The sequence below is a fragment of the Sorex fumeus genome, unplaced genomic scaffold (genome assembly GCF_029834395.1).
Source record: "Sorex fumeus unplaced genomic scaffold, SorFum_2.1 ptg000278l, whole genome shotgun sequence".
Taxonomy (NCBI): Eukaryota; Metazoa; Chordata; class Mammalia; order Eulipotyphla; family Soricidae; genus Sorex; species Sorex fumeus.
In genome coordinates, this window is record NW_026606335.1 from 42,564 (window position 1) to 60,808 (window position 18,245).

General features: G+C 53.9%; 1 protein-coding gene across 1 annotated transcript in view; it reads left to right on the forward strand.

The window, feature by feature from the left end:
- The window catches only part of LOC130018819 (von Willebrand factor-like), a gene marked incomplete at both ends in the record, with an annotated part of 80,184 nt that overhangs the window by 42,191 nt on the left and 19,748 nt on the right, over positions 1 to 18,245 (forward strand). Inside the window, 8 exons of the mRNA XM_056109510.1 lie at positions 574 to 1,964; positions 5,275 to 5,391; positions 5,494 to 5,634; positions 6,189 to 6,332; positions 9,337 to 9,501; positions 10,880 to 10,923; positions 11,228 to 11,405; positions 17,121 to 17,341. Coding sequence (XP_055965485.1) covers positions 574 to 1,964; positions 5,275 to 5,391; positions 5,494 to 5,634; positions 6,189 to 6,332; positions 9,337 to 9,501; positions 10,880 to 10,923; positions 11,228 to 11,405; positions 17,121 to 17,341 — 2,401 coding nt within the window. The remainder of the gene's footprint in view (positions 1 to 573; positions 1,965 to 5,274; positions 5,392 to 5,493; positions 5,635 to 6,188; positions 6,333 to 9,336; positions 9,502 to 10,879; positions 10,924 to 11,227; positions 11,406 to 17,120; positions 17,342 to 18,245) is intronic.

Consider the following 18,245-nt stretch of genomic DNA (forward strand, 5'->3'; position numbering starts at 1 on the left):
CAACACTCAGTTCTTGTCCAGAGTGATCAAAGAAACCAGCTTTCAGCAATCAGTGGATAGTTTATTATTTTGGTTTTGAGCTACTCCTGGCTCTATGTTTGGGGGTCACTACTGAAGGTGCTTGGGGGACCCCGGGATGCCAGGCCTTGACTCTGGGCCCCCCCCCCCCACCCCACCGTGAGCAAAGCCTGTGCTCAGCCCATTCAGCTACCATCTCTCCAACCCTCTGGACATGTTAGATGCCAGAAATGTTGTGGGTCTCTCTGGACAGCTGAAGCCTTGATTCTAGAATCGAGGGATGTCCTTAGGCTGTGGATGCTTGTGCGAGTGAGCATGTGTGTGAATGTGTGTACACGTGTGTGAGCACATGTGCACGCATGTGAATTTATACACGTGGGCAGGCACAGGCGGGATGCTCCCGGGGGGCCACCTTTTCCTCAGAGAATCGTATGTCACGTGGGTGGGCAGCGCTTCGTGGATGGGGGGGGGGTGTCAACCACGCAGCTCTGTGCCTAGTGGATGCCCTTCTGGAACCTTCTCTGCTCTGTCCCTCCCCCGTCCCCTCCTCTCTAGCCACTGCGAGGGCGTCAACCTCACCTGTGAAGCCTGCGGAGTCCCCGGGGGCCTGGAGGTGCCCCCCACGGAGAGCCCGCCCAGCGTCACCACCCCCTACCTGGAGGACACCCCCGAGCCGCCCCTGCACGACTTCTTCTGCAGCAAGCTGCTGGACCTGGTCTTCCTGCTGGACGGCTCCTCCAAGCTGTCGGAGGCCGAGTTCCAGGTGCTGAAGGCCTTCGTGGTGGGCACCATGGAGCGGCTGCACATCTCGCAGAAGCGGATCCGCGTGGCCCTGGTGGAGTACCACGACGGCTCCCACGCCTACCTGGACCTGCGCGCCCGCAAGCGGCCGTCGGAGCTGCGCCGCATCGCCGGCCAGGTGCGCTACGCGGGCAGCGAGGTGGCCTCCATCAGCGAGGTGCTCAAGTACACGCTCTTCCAGATCTTCGGCAAGGTGGACCGGCCGGACGCCGCGCGCGTGGCGCTGCTGCTCACGGCCAGCCAGGAGCCCCCGCGCCTGGCCCGCAACCTGGTGCGCTACGTGCAGGGCCTGAAGAAGAAGAAGGTGGTCGTCCTCCCCGTGGCCATCGGGCCGCACGTCAGCCTCAAGCAGATCCGCCTCATCGAGAAGCAGGCGCCCGAGAACCAGGCCTTCGTGCTGAGCAGCGTGGACGAGCTGGAGCGACGCAGGGACGAGATCGTCGCGCGCCTCTGCGACCTGGCGCCCCCGCCGCCCGCGCCCACCCAGCCGGCGCCGCCCCTCGCCCGAGTCACGGCCGCTCCCGAGCTCCTCCACGGACCGCCCACCCTGGCCCCCGCGCGGAGGCAGCCCAGGGCCCTGGACGTGGTGTTCGTCCTCGAGGGCTCGGACGAGGTCGGGGAGGCCAACTTCAACCGGAGCCGGGAGTTCGTGGAGGAGGTCATCGAGCGCATGGACGTGGCCCGGGACGCCGTGCACGTCACCGTGCTGCAGTTCGCCCTGGCGGTCACCCCCGAGTACACCTTCCGCCAGGCCCAGGCCAAGGAGGACGTGCTGCGGCAGGTGCGCGAGATCCGCTACCGGGGCGGCAACAGGACCAACACCGGCCAGGCCCTGCGCTACCTGTCCGAGCACAGCTTCTCGGCCGGCGAGGGCGACCGCCAGCAGGCGCCCAACCTGGTCTACATGGTGACCGGGAGCCCCGCGTCCGACGAGATCCAGCGCATGCCCGGGGACATCCAGCTGGTGCCCATCGGCGTGGGCCCGCAGGCCGACGTGCGGGAGCTGGAGCGCCTGGGCTGGCCCTACGCGCCCATCCTCATCCACGACTTCGAGACGCTGCCCCGGGAGGCGCCCGACCTGGTGCTGCAGAGCTGCTGCTCGGAGGACGGGCTGCTGCGTCTCCCCACCCTCGCCCCAGCCCCAGGTGTGTGGGGGCTGGACGGGGCAGGGGGAGAGGCAGGGGGCGGAGTTCACTGGTTGGGGGCGGTTCTTGGGACTCCTGAGCTCGGTTTCCTGGCTGGGTGCTGCCGGTCCAGCCCGGGTCCTCCCGGGCGCCCTGGCTGGGTGCTGCCTGTCCAGCCTGGGTCCTCCCGGGCCTCCCACACAGGGAGATGCTGGTGTCCTCACTGTGTGCTTGCAGATCGAAGACTTCAAGTCCGAGCTGCTTCGAGGATGAGAGTCCAGTGCACATTCTTTTCTTTTCTTTTCTTTTCTTTTCTTTTCTTTTCTTTTCTTTTCTTTTCCTTCTTCTCTTCTCCTCTTTTCTTTTCTTTTTGGCTTTTTGGGTCACATCTGGCAATGCTCAGGGGTTAGTCCTGGCTTATGCACTCAGGAATTACTCCTGGCAGTGCTGGGGGACCCTATGGGATGCTGAGAATCAAACCTGGGTCCGCCGTGTGCAAGGCAAATGCCCTACCCGCTGTGCTATCGCTTGGTTTTTTCACTGTGATGCCATCGCTGCCTCCTCTCACTGTCTCCTAGGGAGTCATTTTTTGGGATTTTTTTTGGGGGGGATGTGGGGGATGTCACATGCTGAGGTGCTTTGCAGTGCCTGGGATTGGGCCAGGGCTGGCTACATGCAAGCCCTTCCCTGCTGCATCTGCTAAGCCCGAGACTATGGGTTCCCAAGCAGCTAGATCAATAGAGACACAAACTCAATAATGCAAAAACGGTAGGAGTTTTATTCCAATATACTGAGGTCAACTCTCTCACCCACAGATTGGTCGCTTCATAGCGACCCGGACTTCAGGCAGCAAGCAGTTTATGTAGGGTTTGATTAAGTAAGCAGTACATGCCTCATTGTTTCAGAAAAAATTTTTTACTTAGTTACCAAACAGAGGTGTTTTGGCAAGTGTCTAGTGTAACAGTGGTCAGGCAATAGTTAAACAATAATTTCTAGCAACAGTTTATGGTTACAGAAGCTACTGTTCCTTACAGTTAACAAAAGATAATTTCTGGGGCATTTTAACTGAGACAGAGTGATTGATTGAGCCTCTTTATTGGGCCCAGGAACTTCCCAGGTGGGTTCAGGTTGGCTAGTTACACATTGTTTTATTGCTGGGAAACTGAATCTGTTTCAGTTCCAGAAACTGAACCTGAGGCCTACCTGATTTTGTTGATTTCTGCCGCCTGTCTGGGCGTCAGTTTCACCCTTACACACCTTCTCAGCTCTCCCCCCTTTTTTTTTTCTTTTTGGGTCACACCAGTGATGCTCAGGGGTTACTCCTGGCTCTGCACTCAGGAATTACTCCTGGTGGTGCTTGAGGGACCATATGCCGTGTGCAAGGCAACCCCCCTCCCAGCTATGCTGTCGCTCCAGCCCCATCATAAGCGCTCTTAACTGCACTGAGTGGGGAATTTTATTCCAAGGAGGGCACATCCTTAGGGCCCAGGGCAGGAAGTCAGGGGATGAGAGCATTCAACTTCCACTTCTTTGAATCTCATCTCTGACTCCTACTAGCTGGGTAGTTTAGGACACATTTTTTTTTTTTTTTTGCAGGGGGGAGGGCTGGTGGTAGTGATTTTGGGGCTGACTTTGGGCAAGGACGGGGAAGTATATCAGTTGCCTCATTTGTAAATTGATGCAGTAACAGACCCTCCTTGCCAAGTTCTCTAGCTAACGTGTAGCACGTAGCAGGGGTTCCGGATACACCAACCCTGGCTGCTGCTTACATATAATTTTTTGCTCAGGGACATCTTTGATTGGCCATCTTTGATTGGCCAGTTTAGGACTGTCCAGGATCTGCTAATCTCCTGGTCCTCGAACTCACTCGGTGCCACTGTGCCTTTGTCGCTGTTTTTAGCTCAGCCCCCAGGTCATTGACGCTCAGCCCAACGTCATCAACTTGCTCCTGATGTTTCTGCTGAGAAACTGTCAGAGCATTGATCCCCGGTGGCACTGAGGATAACACTCAGTGACCTTTGTTCTGTGCCTGAGACTGGGACTCTGTGCTCAGATATTAGCTGGGCCCCTGGTGCTTACTTTTTTTTCCTTTGGGGGCCCCATTTGGTGATGCTCAAGGATCACTCCTGGCAGTGCTCAGGGGACCGTGTAGGGTTCTGGGGATTGAACCAGTGTTGGCCGTATGCAAGGCGAGCCAGTAGTGCCCTACCCCCTGATCTACCTCTTCACATGCCCGTCTTCCTGTTTTGCAGCTCCAAGGTGTGACTCGTTCGTAGCAGAGCTGCAGTCTCTGCCCTTGGTCAACAGTCACTGAGCTGCCATTGGTGGCACTGGAGTCCCCTCAATCAATGCCTCTAACCCTGGGGGACTGGTGGGCTCAGAAACTCCACCTTCCCCTTCTCTCTCTGCTGGGCCCTGTTGTCCTGGCTTAGGACCAGTGGAAATGCTTCCTCGAGTGTCCTCCTGCACCAACACCCGTGTGTGCGTGTGTGTGTTCATGCATGTGTTCATGCATGTATGTGTGCATACGTGTGTTTGTGTGTATGTGTGTGCATGTGTGAGTGCCTGCATGTATGTGCATGTGTGTCCGTGCACACATGTGCATGTGTGTCCGTGCACGCGTGTGCATGTGTGTCCGTGCACGCGTGTGCATGTGTGTGCGTGTGTGTTCATGTATGTGTTCATGCATGTATGTGTGCATACGTGTGTTTGTGTGTATGTGTGTGCATGTGTGAGTGCCTGCATGTATGTGCATGTGTGTCCACGCACACATGTGCATGTGTGTGCGTGTACGCGTGTGCATGTGTGTGCACGTGTGTGTTCATGTATGTGTTCATGCATGTATGTGTGCATACGTGTGTGTGTATGTGTGTGCGTGCCTGCATGTATGTGCATGTGTGTCCGTGCACACATGTGCATGCGTGTCCGTGCACGCGTGTGCATGTGTGTGCGTGTATGCGTGTGCATGTGTGTGCATGTATGTGCGTGCATGTATGTGTGTATGTGTGCATGCATGTGTGTATGTATGCATGCGTGTGTGCAGACTGCAGGCTGCAGCCAGCCCCTGGACATGATCCTCCTGGTGTGTGTGTGAGTGCGAGTGTGTGTGTGTGTGTGTCTGTCTGTCTGTCTGTCTGTGTGCAGCCCATGCAAGTTCCCTCTGGTGGGTCCCTTGCAGGGCTGCAGCCAGCCCCTGGATGTGATTCTCCTGGAGTGTGTGTGTGTGAGTGTGAGTGTGAGCGCGTGCGCGTGCGCGTGTGTGTCTGTCTGTCTGTCTGTCCGTCAGCAGCCGAGGGCCCCACGCGAGCTCCCTCTGGCGGCTCCCTTGCAGACTGCAGCCAACCCCTGGACGTGATCCTCCTCCTGGACGGCTCCTCCGGCTCTCCAGCCTCCTACTTCGACCAAATGAAGAGCTTCGCCAAGGCTTTCATCTCAGGAGCCAACCTCGGTGCGGGAGGCGCCGGGAGTCCAGGGTGGGGGCGGGTGTGAGGCTGGGGGTGGCGGTTTCTCCTGACCCCCAGCGAGACGCCGCCTTCTCCCTCCCCACCAGGGCCTCATCTCACCCAGGTGTCAGTGCTCCAGTACGGCAGCATCACCACCATTGACGTGCCCTGGACGGTGGCCCAGGAGAAGACCCACTTACTGAGCCTCGTGGACCTCATGCAGCGGGAGGGAGGCCCCAGCCAGATCGGTAACATGGAGCCGTGGGTTGGGATGCAGGGCCGGGCTGAGTCTCATCCTTTCCGGGTTTTTTTTTGGGGGGAGGTATTGGGGAAGGGGCTTTGTTTGCATACTGGGCATTTCTCAGGGACCCTGTGGTGCCAAGGGTGGAACCAGGGATTCCCACAAGTGAGGCTTGTGCTCGAACCCTTTGAGCCACGCCCCCGGAAGTGGTTCTGTCTCTTCTTTTTTGGGGCGTCACCCAGTGGTGCTTAGGGATTACTCCTGAGTCTGTGCTCAGGCTTCATTCCTGATGGGGGGGGATTGAACTTGATTCAACTGTCAGGTTCCCACCCGCTATAATGTCTTTCTTGCCCTCGGTCCTACTTCTTGACACAAAGGACCCCGTGACCTTGCCTTGCACTTTCTTCTGCAAAGTGTGGGGCTGGACACCCTTCCACGTGTCCCCTGGGTGACCTCTGAGGTTCAGTGACAGCAGGTGCCGCTGGGACAGAGGGCGTCCCTCTGGTCTCGGGAGCACGCTTTCCTCTCTCAGGATGGATCCAGTTCCTTCTCTGTTCGCAGGGGATGCTCTGGGCTTTGCCGTGCGGTATCTCACCTCGGACATCCACGGAGCCAGGCCTGCTGCCTCCAAGGCCGTGGTCATCCTGGTCACCGACGTCTCTACCGATTTGGTAGACTCTGCAGCTTCGGCTGCCAGATCCAATCGTAAGTGTGGGCTCCTGAGACCCTCCTCTCGCCCTGGGGGACACCGAAGGCGGTTGAGGGTGACTTTGCTGTGTGATTTGAAAAGGCTCCTGTGTGACTGGGTTTCAGATGGCCGGAAGTTGTCTCATTGATGTGTCACTCCGGAAACCAGTCATATCTGCTTATCTTTATCTGCAAGCTTGAGATTATAGCCTTTCATCTCTTTGTAGTTTTCCTTTATACCTCGGGGTACCTTCCTTTCCTTCAGGGAGGGGCAGATTCTCCAGTGGGGGGCGGGGGCTATTCTCAGCTATACTTTACCAGCCAAGCTGGATAGTTCATACTGTTCCTCAGGCTTGGTGTTACCTGGGGACCCAAGTAGGCTATACTCAGTGGTGCTCAGGGGGTTCCAGAGATATACCTGGGCCTGGGGTGGCGGTGGGCTGGAGCGATAGCACAGTGGTAGGGCATTTGTCTTATAAGTGGCCAACATGGCCACCTGAGTTCGATTCCTCCGCCACTCTCGGAGAGCCCAGCAAGCTACCGAGAGTATCTCGCCCGCACGGCAGAGCCTGGCAAGCTACCCGTGACGTTATTCGATATGCCAAACACAGTAACAACAAAGTCTCACAATGGAGACATTACTGGGCCCGCTCGAGCAAATCGATGAACAATGGGAGGACTGTGACCATGACCGTGGGGGTGGGGGTGGATGAGTGGGGTGGGGTGTGCCACTGCAGTTCCAGAGATTGAACTTGGGGTCTTATGCAAGCCGAGCGGGTGTTCCAGCTCTGAAGCGTCTCTCTGGAGGTTCCCTCCCACCTCCCACCCACCCCCGCCCCTGATCAGCTGGGCCTAGCTGCTCAGGGTCAGTGCTCAGGCCTGGCATTGCTGCTAGAGGCCGGAAGGGGCCAGGAGGCACCAGGGCTGCAGCTGATGGGGCTGGGGGTGGAGCATGGGCTTCCAGGGATCGAGCTCAGGGCTCTGTGCACAGGCCTTCCACGACTGTCCGACCATCCAATCATCCAAAGCCACATCTCCAGTAAATGCACCGCCTCTGGGTCCAGGCCTGTGATATCGTCTCTCTCCTTCCCTTTTCTTCTCCCTAAGGTGCTGGGAGGGACTGTGTCACTCTTGATGGGGTTCAGGTTTAGCTTCCCACTGGCATCAGACTGTGGGGCCTCTAGGGCCTGGGAGGTGCTGGGGATTGACCCCAAGTCGTCGCCGTGTGCTACCATTTGAGCTATCGCTACAGCTTCTCTTTTTATTTTTTGGTTTGGGGGCCATACCAGGCAGTGCTCAGGGGTTACTCCTGCCCTTGAACTTAGGAATTACCCTTGACGGTGCACAGGAAACCCTATGGGATGTTGGGGATTGAACCCGCGTCAGCCAGCGTGCAAGGCAAGCGCCTGAGCCAGTGTCTGACCTGCTGTACTATAACTCCAGCCCATGCAATGGCTCTTATCTTCTCGCACTCACCCCTTAGTGGGGGCGGGGACAGGATCTGCCTCAGTGTCAGGGGCCCAAGGACACATTTCTACACTAACAACTTGGGGACTCTTGTGTTCACCAAGATGTTCCAGAGGGCAGCTCAGTATAATGCAGTACCTGTTCTCTAACCCTCCTGCTACCTCCTGCAACCTTCCCATCTCCCAGGAGGGCAAATCGGTCCATTCAGCATCTCAGGGTCCCAAACCAGCCACCTCTTCCGGGATGGGCGTCCTCTTCGTTGCATGTGTAACCCCATCATCAGACTGTAACGCCATCTGCTGAGAATTTGGAGAACTGCAGCTCCCTGCTTTCCTATTCGTCTGGCTCTCTGGACCCGGCCTGGTGATGCTCTGTGTGCGTGCGTGCGTGCGTGCGTGCGTGCGTGCGTGCGTGCGTGTGTGTGTGTGTGCATAACACTTGGTGTCAAGGACAGATAGATACCATGTTGACTGCATGCAAGAACTGCAAGCACATTGTACATCTCTCTGACCCACCCCTGACCCATCACTGCTTTCTGGGGGAAACCCCCCTGCCCCCAACCTTGGTCCTTGCATCTCAGAAGCAGCACAGTGGAGGCAGAGACTGAAGATGGAAACTGGCTCTCGCCATTGCTCTGTTCCAGAGTCTGGCCTGGCTTCCCTTCATCGAGGACGCCCCAGATTCCAACCTCAGTCCCCGAAGCTTTGCGTGGTCCTGCCTTCCACTTCCTGCCTGCTCAGCCCCCAGATCTCTCCATGGTACCCTTCCTTATGCTTCCTCCCATGCCGAGGGGTCTCTTGGCCCCTCAGTTCTCATGTTGTGTCTCTGTCTACCTTGTGTGAAGCCCCTGCCCCCATCCTAGGCATTCCCGTGCCCCTATCCCATTATGTTTTCTTAAATTTGTGTTGGCTGGTGGGGCCACACTTGGCTCTGTGCTAAGGGGTCACTCCTGGCTGTGCTTGGGGGGACCCAGTGTGGTGCTCGGGACTGAACTGGGGTCGGCCACCGGTCAGGCAAGTGCCCTATCTGCTGTACTGCATTCTGTACCCCGCTCTCTGGGCCCGTTTTGTTGTGTTGAGGTTTAATAAGTAGAAATCTATGTCAGAAATAACCAGAGACAGGGAGTGATAGCACAGTGGGTAGGGCATTTGCCTTGCACGTGGCCAATCCGGGTTTGATTTCCAGCATCCCATAGGGTCCCCCAAGCACCGCCAGAAGTAATTCCTGAGTGCATGAGCCAGGAGGAACCCCTGTTGCATCGCCGGGTGTGACCCAAAAAGCAAAAAAAAAAAAAAAAAAAAAAAAAGAACCAGGGACAAACTTGACTTGATTTAACTACTAGTTGATCCCTGCAGTCTGCTCCCTGAGGACGGATGCCTCTCTAGGAGCCGTTACTTCCTAGAGAAGCCGTTACTTCCTAGGTGGGGTCTGATAGACCTTACCGTTGGACTCACTGTCCCCCTCCTTACGGCGGGGCAGAGACCAGTCCGCCCTGAGCTCATCCTGAGGAAGCGGCGTGACTCAGACACGCTCCCTCTTCCCCTGCCGATTCTAGGAGTGACCGTGTACCCTATCGGAGTTGGGCACCGCTATGACCCAGCCCAGTTGAGGACCTTGGTGGGCCCAGAGTCTGTCTCCAATGTGGTCCAAGTCCAGAGGATTGAAGATCTCCCCGCTGTGGCCGCCCCGGGCGGTTCCTTCCTCCGCAAACTGTGTTCTGGTAGGTCTTATGAAATCTCTCTTATCCACTGTGAACCCCAAACCAACACCCCCATGCTAGAGAGCCCTCCCCCCACGTGTCCTTGAACGCTGATTGTCATGGAGCTTAGGACTCATCAGTGTCTTCTCGTGGCCTGGCGTCCTGTGAGCCTCCCCCAGACTCCCTCTGGCCCCACTGTCCAACTGCTCAGGGGCAGAGGAAGCCCTGACCTCTTTGAGCAGAAGGATCTGTATCACAGAACCAGAAGATAGAAGCTGGGACCCGCAACTTCCTGTCCCCACCTGTGGTTCCATACTTACCCTCCAAGGGGATGTAAAGGGCTTTAGAGATCAAGTAATGGAATGTGATCAACAATGAAAATAATTTTGGGGCTGGAGCGATATCACAGCGGGTAGTGCACACGGGATCGATTCCCAGCATCCCATATCATCCCCCAAGCACCGCCAGGAGTAATTCCTGAGTGCAGAGCCAGGAGGAACCCCTGTACCTCACCAGGTGTGACCCAAAAAGCAAAACAAGAAAATAATTTCACTTCATAGTCTAAGATTACAAAAATGTTTAATGAGATATAGATAGATATACACATATATGATATAATTATAAACATATGTATTTAAACTTCCTTGTATCAGTTTCCCAAATAGAATGAGCAGTGAGTCTACTGTGGAGACTTCTCTCCTGGAGAAATTGTCACTGTTCCCTTTTGAATTACCAGAATCTCATCTTCTTTCCTCCCTGCCCTGAGCACCAGACACTGAGGAACAAATCAGAGAGGAGGGGGAGGTCGTGAGCCTCAGTCTCTGCCATACTGTCCCTTGTCACCAAGCACATCTCATCAGGAGAACCCAAGGGTCTTCAGCCGGGTCACCCACATCCTCCCTGGTCACCCCCTAGAGTCTTCTCTGCACTTCACTGAGTTCAAGGACCAGCCTGGGGTAGCCGACAGATGCGGGGGAAGTGGGTTTAGTGAGGGTTGCCAGTTGTTGGGGTCACATCTGAAAGTGTTGCAGTGCCCGGGGACTGTCAGGGCCCAGCCAGGTTATGCGCAGGGGGTCACAGGGCACAGTGCCTGGCCCATATGGGGCCTGGGTTCTGCTCCTTGAATCAGATTCCTGCCATTATTGGTGGGGCCGGAGTGATGGTCCAGTGGGGAGGGCATTTACCGCACATGCGGCCAACCTGGGTTCGATTCCCAGCTATCCCATATAGTCTCCCAAGCACCGCTAGGAGTAATTCCTGAGTGCAGAGCCAGGAGGAACCCCTGAGCATCGCTGGGTGTGGCCCCAAAAGCAAAATAAAAGTACCATTGGTGGAAAAGTTAGAATTTCCAGACGCAGTGGGAGGCGGGAGGCTGAGGTCTTCTTTTTGTCTGTCGTAGGGTTCATTCGCGTTTGCGTGGATGAAGACGGGAATGAGAAGAGGGTGAGTTTGTCACCGGAGAACTTTGGAAGAAAGATCAGGAAGCATCTCTGGGGCTTTGGGGAGCCCTGGTTCCCTCTGGTCTCCATGACCCGGGCCCAGGTCTTCCTCTTGTTTGGGAAGGGGGAAGCCCACCTGGGAACGTGTGTCCATCCCCGTTGCGTGGATCTCATCTCTCCTGGCCCTCCAAGTGGGCCTCTCAGTCTCACCTTCGTCCTCCGAGGCCATTGGTTGCCTGGTCAATGGGCTCGGAGCGGCACTGCCCACTTTGGTGCCCCTGCTCAGACCCGCCCCTTTGGTCCCGCAGCCTGGAGACGTCTGGACCCTGCCCGATCAGTGCCACACGGTGACCTGCCTACCCGACGGCCAGACCTTGCTGCAGAGTCACCGAGTCAACTGTGACCGGGGGCCCCGGCCTTCGTGCCCCAACAGCCAGGCCCCCATCAGGGTGGAGGAGACCTGTGGCTGCCGCTGGGCCTGCCCCTGTGAGTCCTGCCTCAGGGCTGGGCACGGTGGGCGGGGAGCGGGGGAGGGCGGGACCTGATGCATTCTCTCACACTGTACCCCTGGAACCCCTGCCCATGCCCTCCTGCTGTCTCTGGCTGTGCCTTCCTCTTCCTCGGGACCCTCTCCTCCTCCACATCCCTGAAAGGTCTGTGTCCAGAGAGGATGCATTCCAAGAGGAAAGAACAAATTTTTTTCTGAGCTCAGTGTTCTCCCACGGCAGCTGACAAGGTCCTTTATTTTAATTAATTGATTAATTTATTTATTTATTGGCGATCTAAGCCCCGGGTCCCGCACACCTGGATTCCTCGGCTGGTTCCTTCATGCGTGAGGCTTGTCTGAACGTGTGGAGAATGGTCTTAAGCATGGCTGTGGCTGGAACCGGAGATCTTTAGCTGCCGGGGCTCTGCTTGGGGCAGGGAGGGAAACTCAACTGGCCCTCCTCCAAGGAGACCCGGTGAGGACAACCAGGCGTGGAGGCAGGAGTATGTAGGCATTACACCCACCAACTGCCCCTGGCACTGTGTAATCCCATCAACGGCCAAGACCCAGAGACTATAAAACTCAGCTCCCGGAAGCGCATGGCCAAATTCGGGGCCAGGCGACATCTTATTATCTAATTCTTACTCTGGAGAACCTGGCAGGCTGCCAAAAGTATCTTGCTTGCATGGCAGAGTCTGGCAAACTCCCCGTGGCGTATTCAATATGCCAAAGACCAGTAACAATGATGGGTCTCATTCTCCTGACCCTGATAGAGCCTCGAATGTGTCATTTTCTAAAATCTCAGGGCTAGGACGAAGGAGACGTTACTGGGGCCTGTTCGAGGCAATCAATGAACAATAGGGTAACAGAGATACAGTTGTCCTGTTGTTCATAACAGAGATGCAGAATTAATTAATTAATTTTGCTTTTTTGGGTCACACCCGGCGATGCTCAGGGGTTCCTCCTGGCTCTGCACTCAGGAATTACTCATGGCGGTGCTCAGGGGACCATATAAAATGCTGGGAATCAAGCCCGGGTGGGCCGTGTGCAAGGCAAATGCCCTCCCCGCTGTGCTATCACTCCAGCCCCTAACAAGATCCTTTAGAAGTTGGGGCTGCAGAAAACACTCCAGTCACGCTTACAACTGGGCAGGGCGGGGACGGGGCTGAGTTGGGGTATTGTCATGGTGATAAGCCTTTAGAGGAAGACTGCATCAAAATTAACCTGAGGGGGGAGATGATCAGGATGGGTCAGCCTTGGGGTGGGGGAAATATGGCCACTTTATTTATTTTTTTAATTTTTACTAGTGAGACATCATGAGGTACAGTTGTAGACTTACAAGTTTTTGTGCTTGGGTTTCAGTTATACAATGATCAAGTACCCATCCCTCCACCAGTGCCCATTTTCCACCACCATGGGTCCCAGTATCCCTCCCACCCTCCATCCCCCCCATCCCACCCTGCCTCTGTGGCAGGACATTCCCTTTTGTTCTCTCTCTCTTATTGGGTGTTGTGGTTTGCAAAAGAGGCATTGAGTGGCAATCATGTTCGATCTATAGTCTACTTTCAGCATATTTCTCCCATCCTGGGAGGATCCTCCCAACACCTTTATTTGGTGCTCCCTTCTCTATCTGAGCTCCCTTTTCCCCTAGCATGTGTCGTTGGCCTCCAAGCCATGGAGTAAAATTCCTGGTACTAATCTCGGCCATTCTTGGGTGTTAGTCTCTTATATTGTTACTTTATGTTCCCCAGATGAATGCAATCTTTCTATGTCTATCCCTTTCTTTCTGAGTCAAAAAATGGCCACTTTAAATCATTTCAGTTCTGGGGCTGGAGCGAGGAGGGCGTTTATCTTGCACGCAGTCAACCCGGGTTCAATTCCCAGCACCCCATAGGGTCCCCTGAGCACTGCCAGGAGTAACTCCTGAGTGCAGAGCCAGGAGTAACCCCTGTGCATCTGCCGGATGTGACCCAAAAAGAAAAAAAAAGATCATTTCAGGGTTTTTTGGGGGGGTTGGGGAGAGGGTTACACCTGGCATGGCTTGGGGCTGACTCCTGGCTCTGAGCTCAGGGCTCACTCCCGGCGTTGCTTCTGGGTCAGGCACATGCATGCCGAGTGTCCTATCCACAATGCCAGCTCTGTCCCCTGCCTGTGATCGTTTTGAGCAGTGGGTGGATTCTTTTATGTCAAACACACACAGGTTGTGGGCTGTCATCAAAACCGTAGCTCATTGCTCACTTTCTGTTTATTTAGGGGCAAGTTCTCTCCCCGGACTGGGTGAGGCTTTTGCCAGACTGCTTGTTTCATGGGGATGGCTAGCTTGCAGAAATGCACAGATTGGTGTAATTACCAAACGACCAGGGAATCCTGGCGGCTCTCCCTCGCAGCTGGCATTCAGTGGTCTCGAGTCACTCCCCTCCCAGAATGGCCAATGCCAGGGGCGGATGAGGGAGGAAATGAGAGCCAGGCTAGGGGGATGATCAGTTCCCATTTATTCCATTCTCCTCATGTGCCTGTTCCAGTCTCAATAAGCCCCTCATCCCCATCTCCTTCTGTCTCCCTCGCTGGTCTCTCCACGCTCCCCTTTCCACTCGTAGTTTCTCTCCAACTTCTCCCCAATTCCCCCAGCATTGGAGGTAGGACAATCAACCTATCAAAGCCCTTCCTATTTGCATATCAGGCACAAAGGCAAAATACCACCTAGCGGTTTTTCTCCTTTCCAAGAACTTAATTAACATCCGTCATTAACATCTTGATTTTACTTCTTAATATTAGTTATTTTGTATGGACACAGTAAGAGATTCATTAAGCTTGTAGAGCGGCTCTCCTGGGGACATCTCACTATAGATCTCAGATTACAGTGTTCAAGCCAGATTAATCTTTCCTAACCCTAGCAAGGTCCTTAATCCAGCTGTTACTTTTTTTGTCTCATGACAGAATTTGTCCATGACCATGCTCTTAACTCATAGTTAAATATTATGACGCTTTGGCCTGGCCCCATTTTGATGCCAGGGTAGCTCACAACTTGCCCTGGGTCCATTCATTCCTTCATCGGGACCCTGCTTTTTGGAGTGCTAGTCTGTAAGGGCAATTGAGGCTTAAGTCGAGAGAACAGATACCCAAGAGTGAATATTATTCGGAACCAATTAACTCCCAAGTTACAAAAGCATAGCATTAACTGTCTTCCTGTGTCTATACAAGAAGGACATTGCTCTGAATTAATTATGAATTAATTATGTAAAGGACTTAAAGAGAAGAGAAAAGCAATATTTACGACTTAGCAGTCTGATTAGGAGATAAAGATGATCGACCAGTTGGGAGAGCAGAGTGCAAAGAAAGAGGTTACAAATAAACACAGAGGAATAGGAGCACTGTGATGGGAGTAGCACTGTCACTGTAGCACTGTCCTCCCGTTGTTCATCGATTTGCTGTAGCGGGCACCACTAACGTCTCCATTGTGAGACTTGTTGTTACTGTTTTTGGCATATCGAATACGTCACGGGGAGCTTGTCAGGCTCTGCCATGCGGGCGGGCGGGATGGAGCTTGCTGGGCTCTCCAGAAGGGATGGAGGAATCAAACCCAGGTTGGCCTCGTGCCAGGCAAACACCCTACCCACTGTGCTATTGCTCCAGACCTCTCATATATTTCTTTATTCCTAGTAGATTTCTGTCTTGTGAGTTAGGGTTTTTGAGCCACATCTGACAGTGCTCAGGGCTTACTCTTGGCTCTGGGCTCAAGGATCAGTCCTGACAGAGTTCAGGGGACCATGTGGGGCCCCAGGACACATGCAAGGCAAGCACCTTAATATCCCAACTATTTTTCCAACCGTTCTAGGAGATTTCTTAAGAAGGATTCACAGGTTAAGCTACACACAAGTAAGTCCTTACACATCTAAATGATTTTATTCTATAGCATTCATACTCTAGAAGAGAACTTTGACTGGTTATAAAATTCTCGATTCAAGTCTTGATTGAGACTTTCTTTTGTGAGTTTCTGGAAAGTGCTGCTCCAGCCTTGTTTTCTTACTTTGTGTGCAGTGGAAAGTTCTGAATCCAGTCTAACTCTTTGCCTCTGGCTTATGCATCTTTTTTTTTTTGCCTGGAGACCTAGGGAATTTTTCTTTATCTTTGAAGTCTAATAGGTTTGCTCTAATGTCTCAGAGTTGACTGCTCTGGGTTAATTTTTCCAGACATCTGACATATGTTTTCAATGTGTAGATGTGGTTCTTTGATTTCCAGAAACTTTTTCATGAGTTATAGCCCTTAAATATTAGTTCTGTTCCATTGTTTTGGTTTCTTTTTCAAGGACCCCGTTTTTGGGGTCTGTCTTATATTTTCGTTGCTGTCTCTGACCCTTTTACTCCTTTCATGAACTCGTTCTCTTTGTTGTTTTCTTGCTCTCAGCAATACCCCTTAATACATTTCTATTTTGGTCTGTTCTCTTTTAGGCTCTTATAATTTAGTCTTCAGTCTTTATATCATCTTGCCTTTTTTCCTCCACTTTTTTTTTTAATCTGAGTCCAATCAACTTCATTTTTTTTTTATTCTTGATTTTGTACATTTCTTTTCTCCGCTTCATGAATTCTTTACAAATTCTCATCCCGGGTGTTCTTCTGTGTTGCAGATGTTTTTTTTTTTTTTGAGTCTTGTTTGTCTGTTTGTTTGGGGGCCACACCCAGCAATGCTCAGGGGTTACTCCAGGCTCTGCACCCAGGAATTACAAGGACCATATGGGATGCCGGGGAATCGAACCCTGGTAGGCGGCACGCAAGGCCAACCCCCTCCCCACTCTACTGTTGCTCCAGCTTCTTCTTGGAGTCATTGAATGGCCTTTATTTCCTTCTGTGTCTGGTTTGACTGTAGTTGGAAGCATCGTTGATTTGCATGTTGTGACTTGGGTCAGCCACCTTTCGACAGACTGGCTTTGTGCTTTTCTCTTTGTGTACTTGCAGGCTTATAGGACTTCCATCTCACCGGCAGTCTCTTGCTGGTGTGGAAACATTTCCTGTGTTGTTTCTTTCGCAGTTGTGACGCCACATTCGGCTCCCAAGTTCCTCTGGGAAAGGCACAGAATTCACGGCAACTGCTGGTCTTCTTGGGCAGGAGTCAAAGTCATTTGTGATGATTTGCTGGAGGCACTCAGTATCCCCACTCTAGTCGCGTTCCCAACGGTCTCTATTTTCCGAACCACCCTGTGAGCCTGTCTCCATAGCAGGCCCACAAGAATTCATTTTAGATTTCTTGGACTGAAGTAATAGCACAGCAGGTAGGGCGTTTGCCTTGCACAGGGCCAACCCGGGTTCGATTCCTCCATCCCTCTCGGAGAGTCCGGCAAGCTACTGAGAGTATCCCGCCCGCAAGGCAGAGCCTGGCAAGCTCCCCGTGGCATATTGGATATGCCAAACACAGTAACAACAAGTCTCACGATGGAGACGTTACTGGTGCCCGCTCGAGCAAATCGATGAACAACCGGAGGACGGTGTTACAGACAGTGCTTCTTGTTACCACTAAATGGTTAATGGGATGATCAGAACATCAACATGAGCAGCTTTGTGAACCACAGGGTTTAAATAAGGTGGGAAACAAGCAAACCCATCCTTATCAAGTGTCATGGAAGCTTCCTCGCCCTCCCATTCTGTCTCTGTCTGGGTCACAGAGGAGGCTGTGCGTGTGTGTGGACACATATGTGTCCCTGATCTCTGTCCCCTCCGCAGGTGTGTGCAGTGGGAGCTCCACGCGGCACCTCATCACCTTCGATGGGCAGAACTTCCAGCTGACCGGCAGCTGCTCCTACGTTCTCTTCCAAAACCGGGAGCAGGACCTGGAGGTGGTGCTCCACAATGGAGCCTGCGGCCCTGGGCTGGGGCAGGCCTGCATGAAGTCTCTGGAGCTGAAGCACGATGGCCTCTCGGTGGAACTGCACAGTGACATGGAGGTGGGTGGCACCACCATGGGGCGTGGGGTGGAACTGCACAGTGACATGAAGATGGGGAGTGCCACTGAGGGGCCTGGGGTGGAACTGCACAATGAAATGGAGGTGGGGAGTGCCACCACAGGGCCTCTTGATGGAACTGCACAGTGACATGAAGGCAGGTGGTGCCACTGAGGGGCCTGGGGTGGAACTGCACAGTGATATGGAGATGGGGAGTGCCACCATAGGGACTCTTGTTGGAACTGCACAGTGACATGGAGGCGGGTGGCGCCACCGCGGGGTCTGGGGTGGAACTGCACAGTAACATGGAGATGGGGAGTGCCACCATGGGGCCACCATGGGGCCTCTTGATGGAACTGCACAGTGACTTGGAGGTGGGGAGCGCCACTGTGGGGCCAGTGGGCAGCCCCAGGGACAGGGCACGGGTGAGCTTGCGTGCCTGTGAGGCTGGGGTCTCTGCTCTGGTTCTGAGCTGATGTCAGGTTCTGGACCACAGGGTATGTTTTAGATTGCAGCATCTCATGGAAGCTTTAAGGTCCATGTCTGGTGTGGTTGGAAAATGGGACTGGAGGGGCTGGAGTGATTGTACAGCTGGGAGGATGTTTTCCTTGCATGCAGCCAACCCAGGTTCGATCCCCTGAGGGCCCCCTGAGCACTGCCAGGGGTAATTTCTGAGTGCAGAGCCAGGAGTAAGCTCTGAGTATCTCCAGGTCTGGCCACCAAAGCCAAGACAGTGCCCCCAGCAGGTGTTCTTCACCCAGTGTCTGGGCCGTGAGTTCTCTCGGAGCAAGTACTGAGGTTCTCGATGAAGGCCTAAGAAAACTTTCCAGGCTGAAGCGAAATATAGGACTTCAGAATTCCTTCAAAGAACAAAGCACATGTAAATTGACATCTGATGAGATGTTTA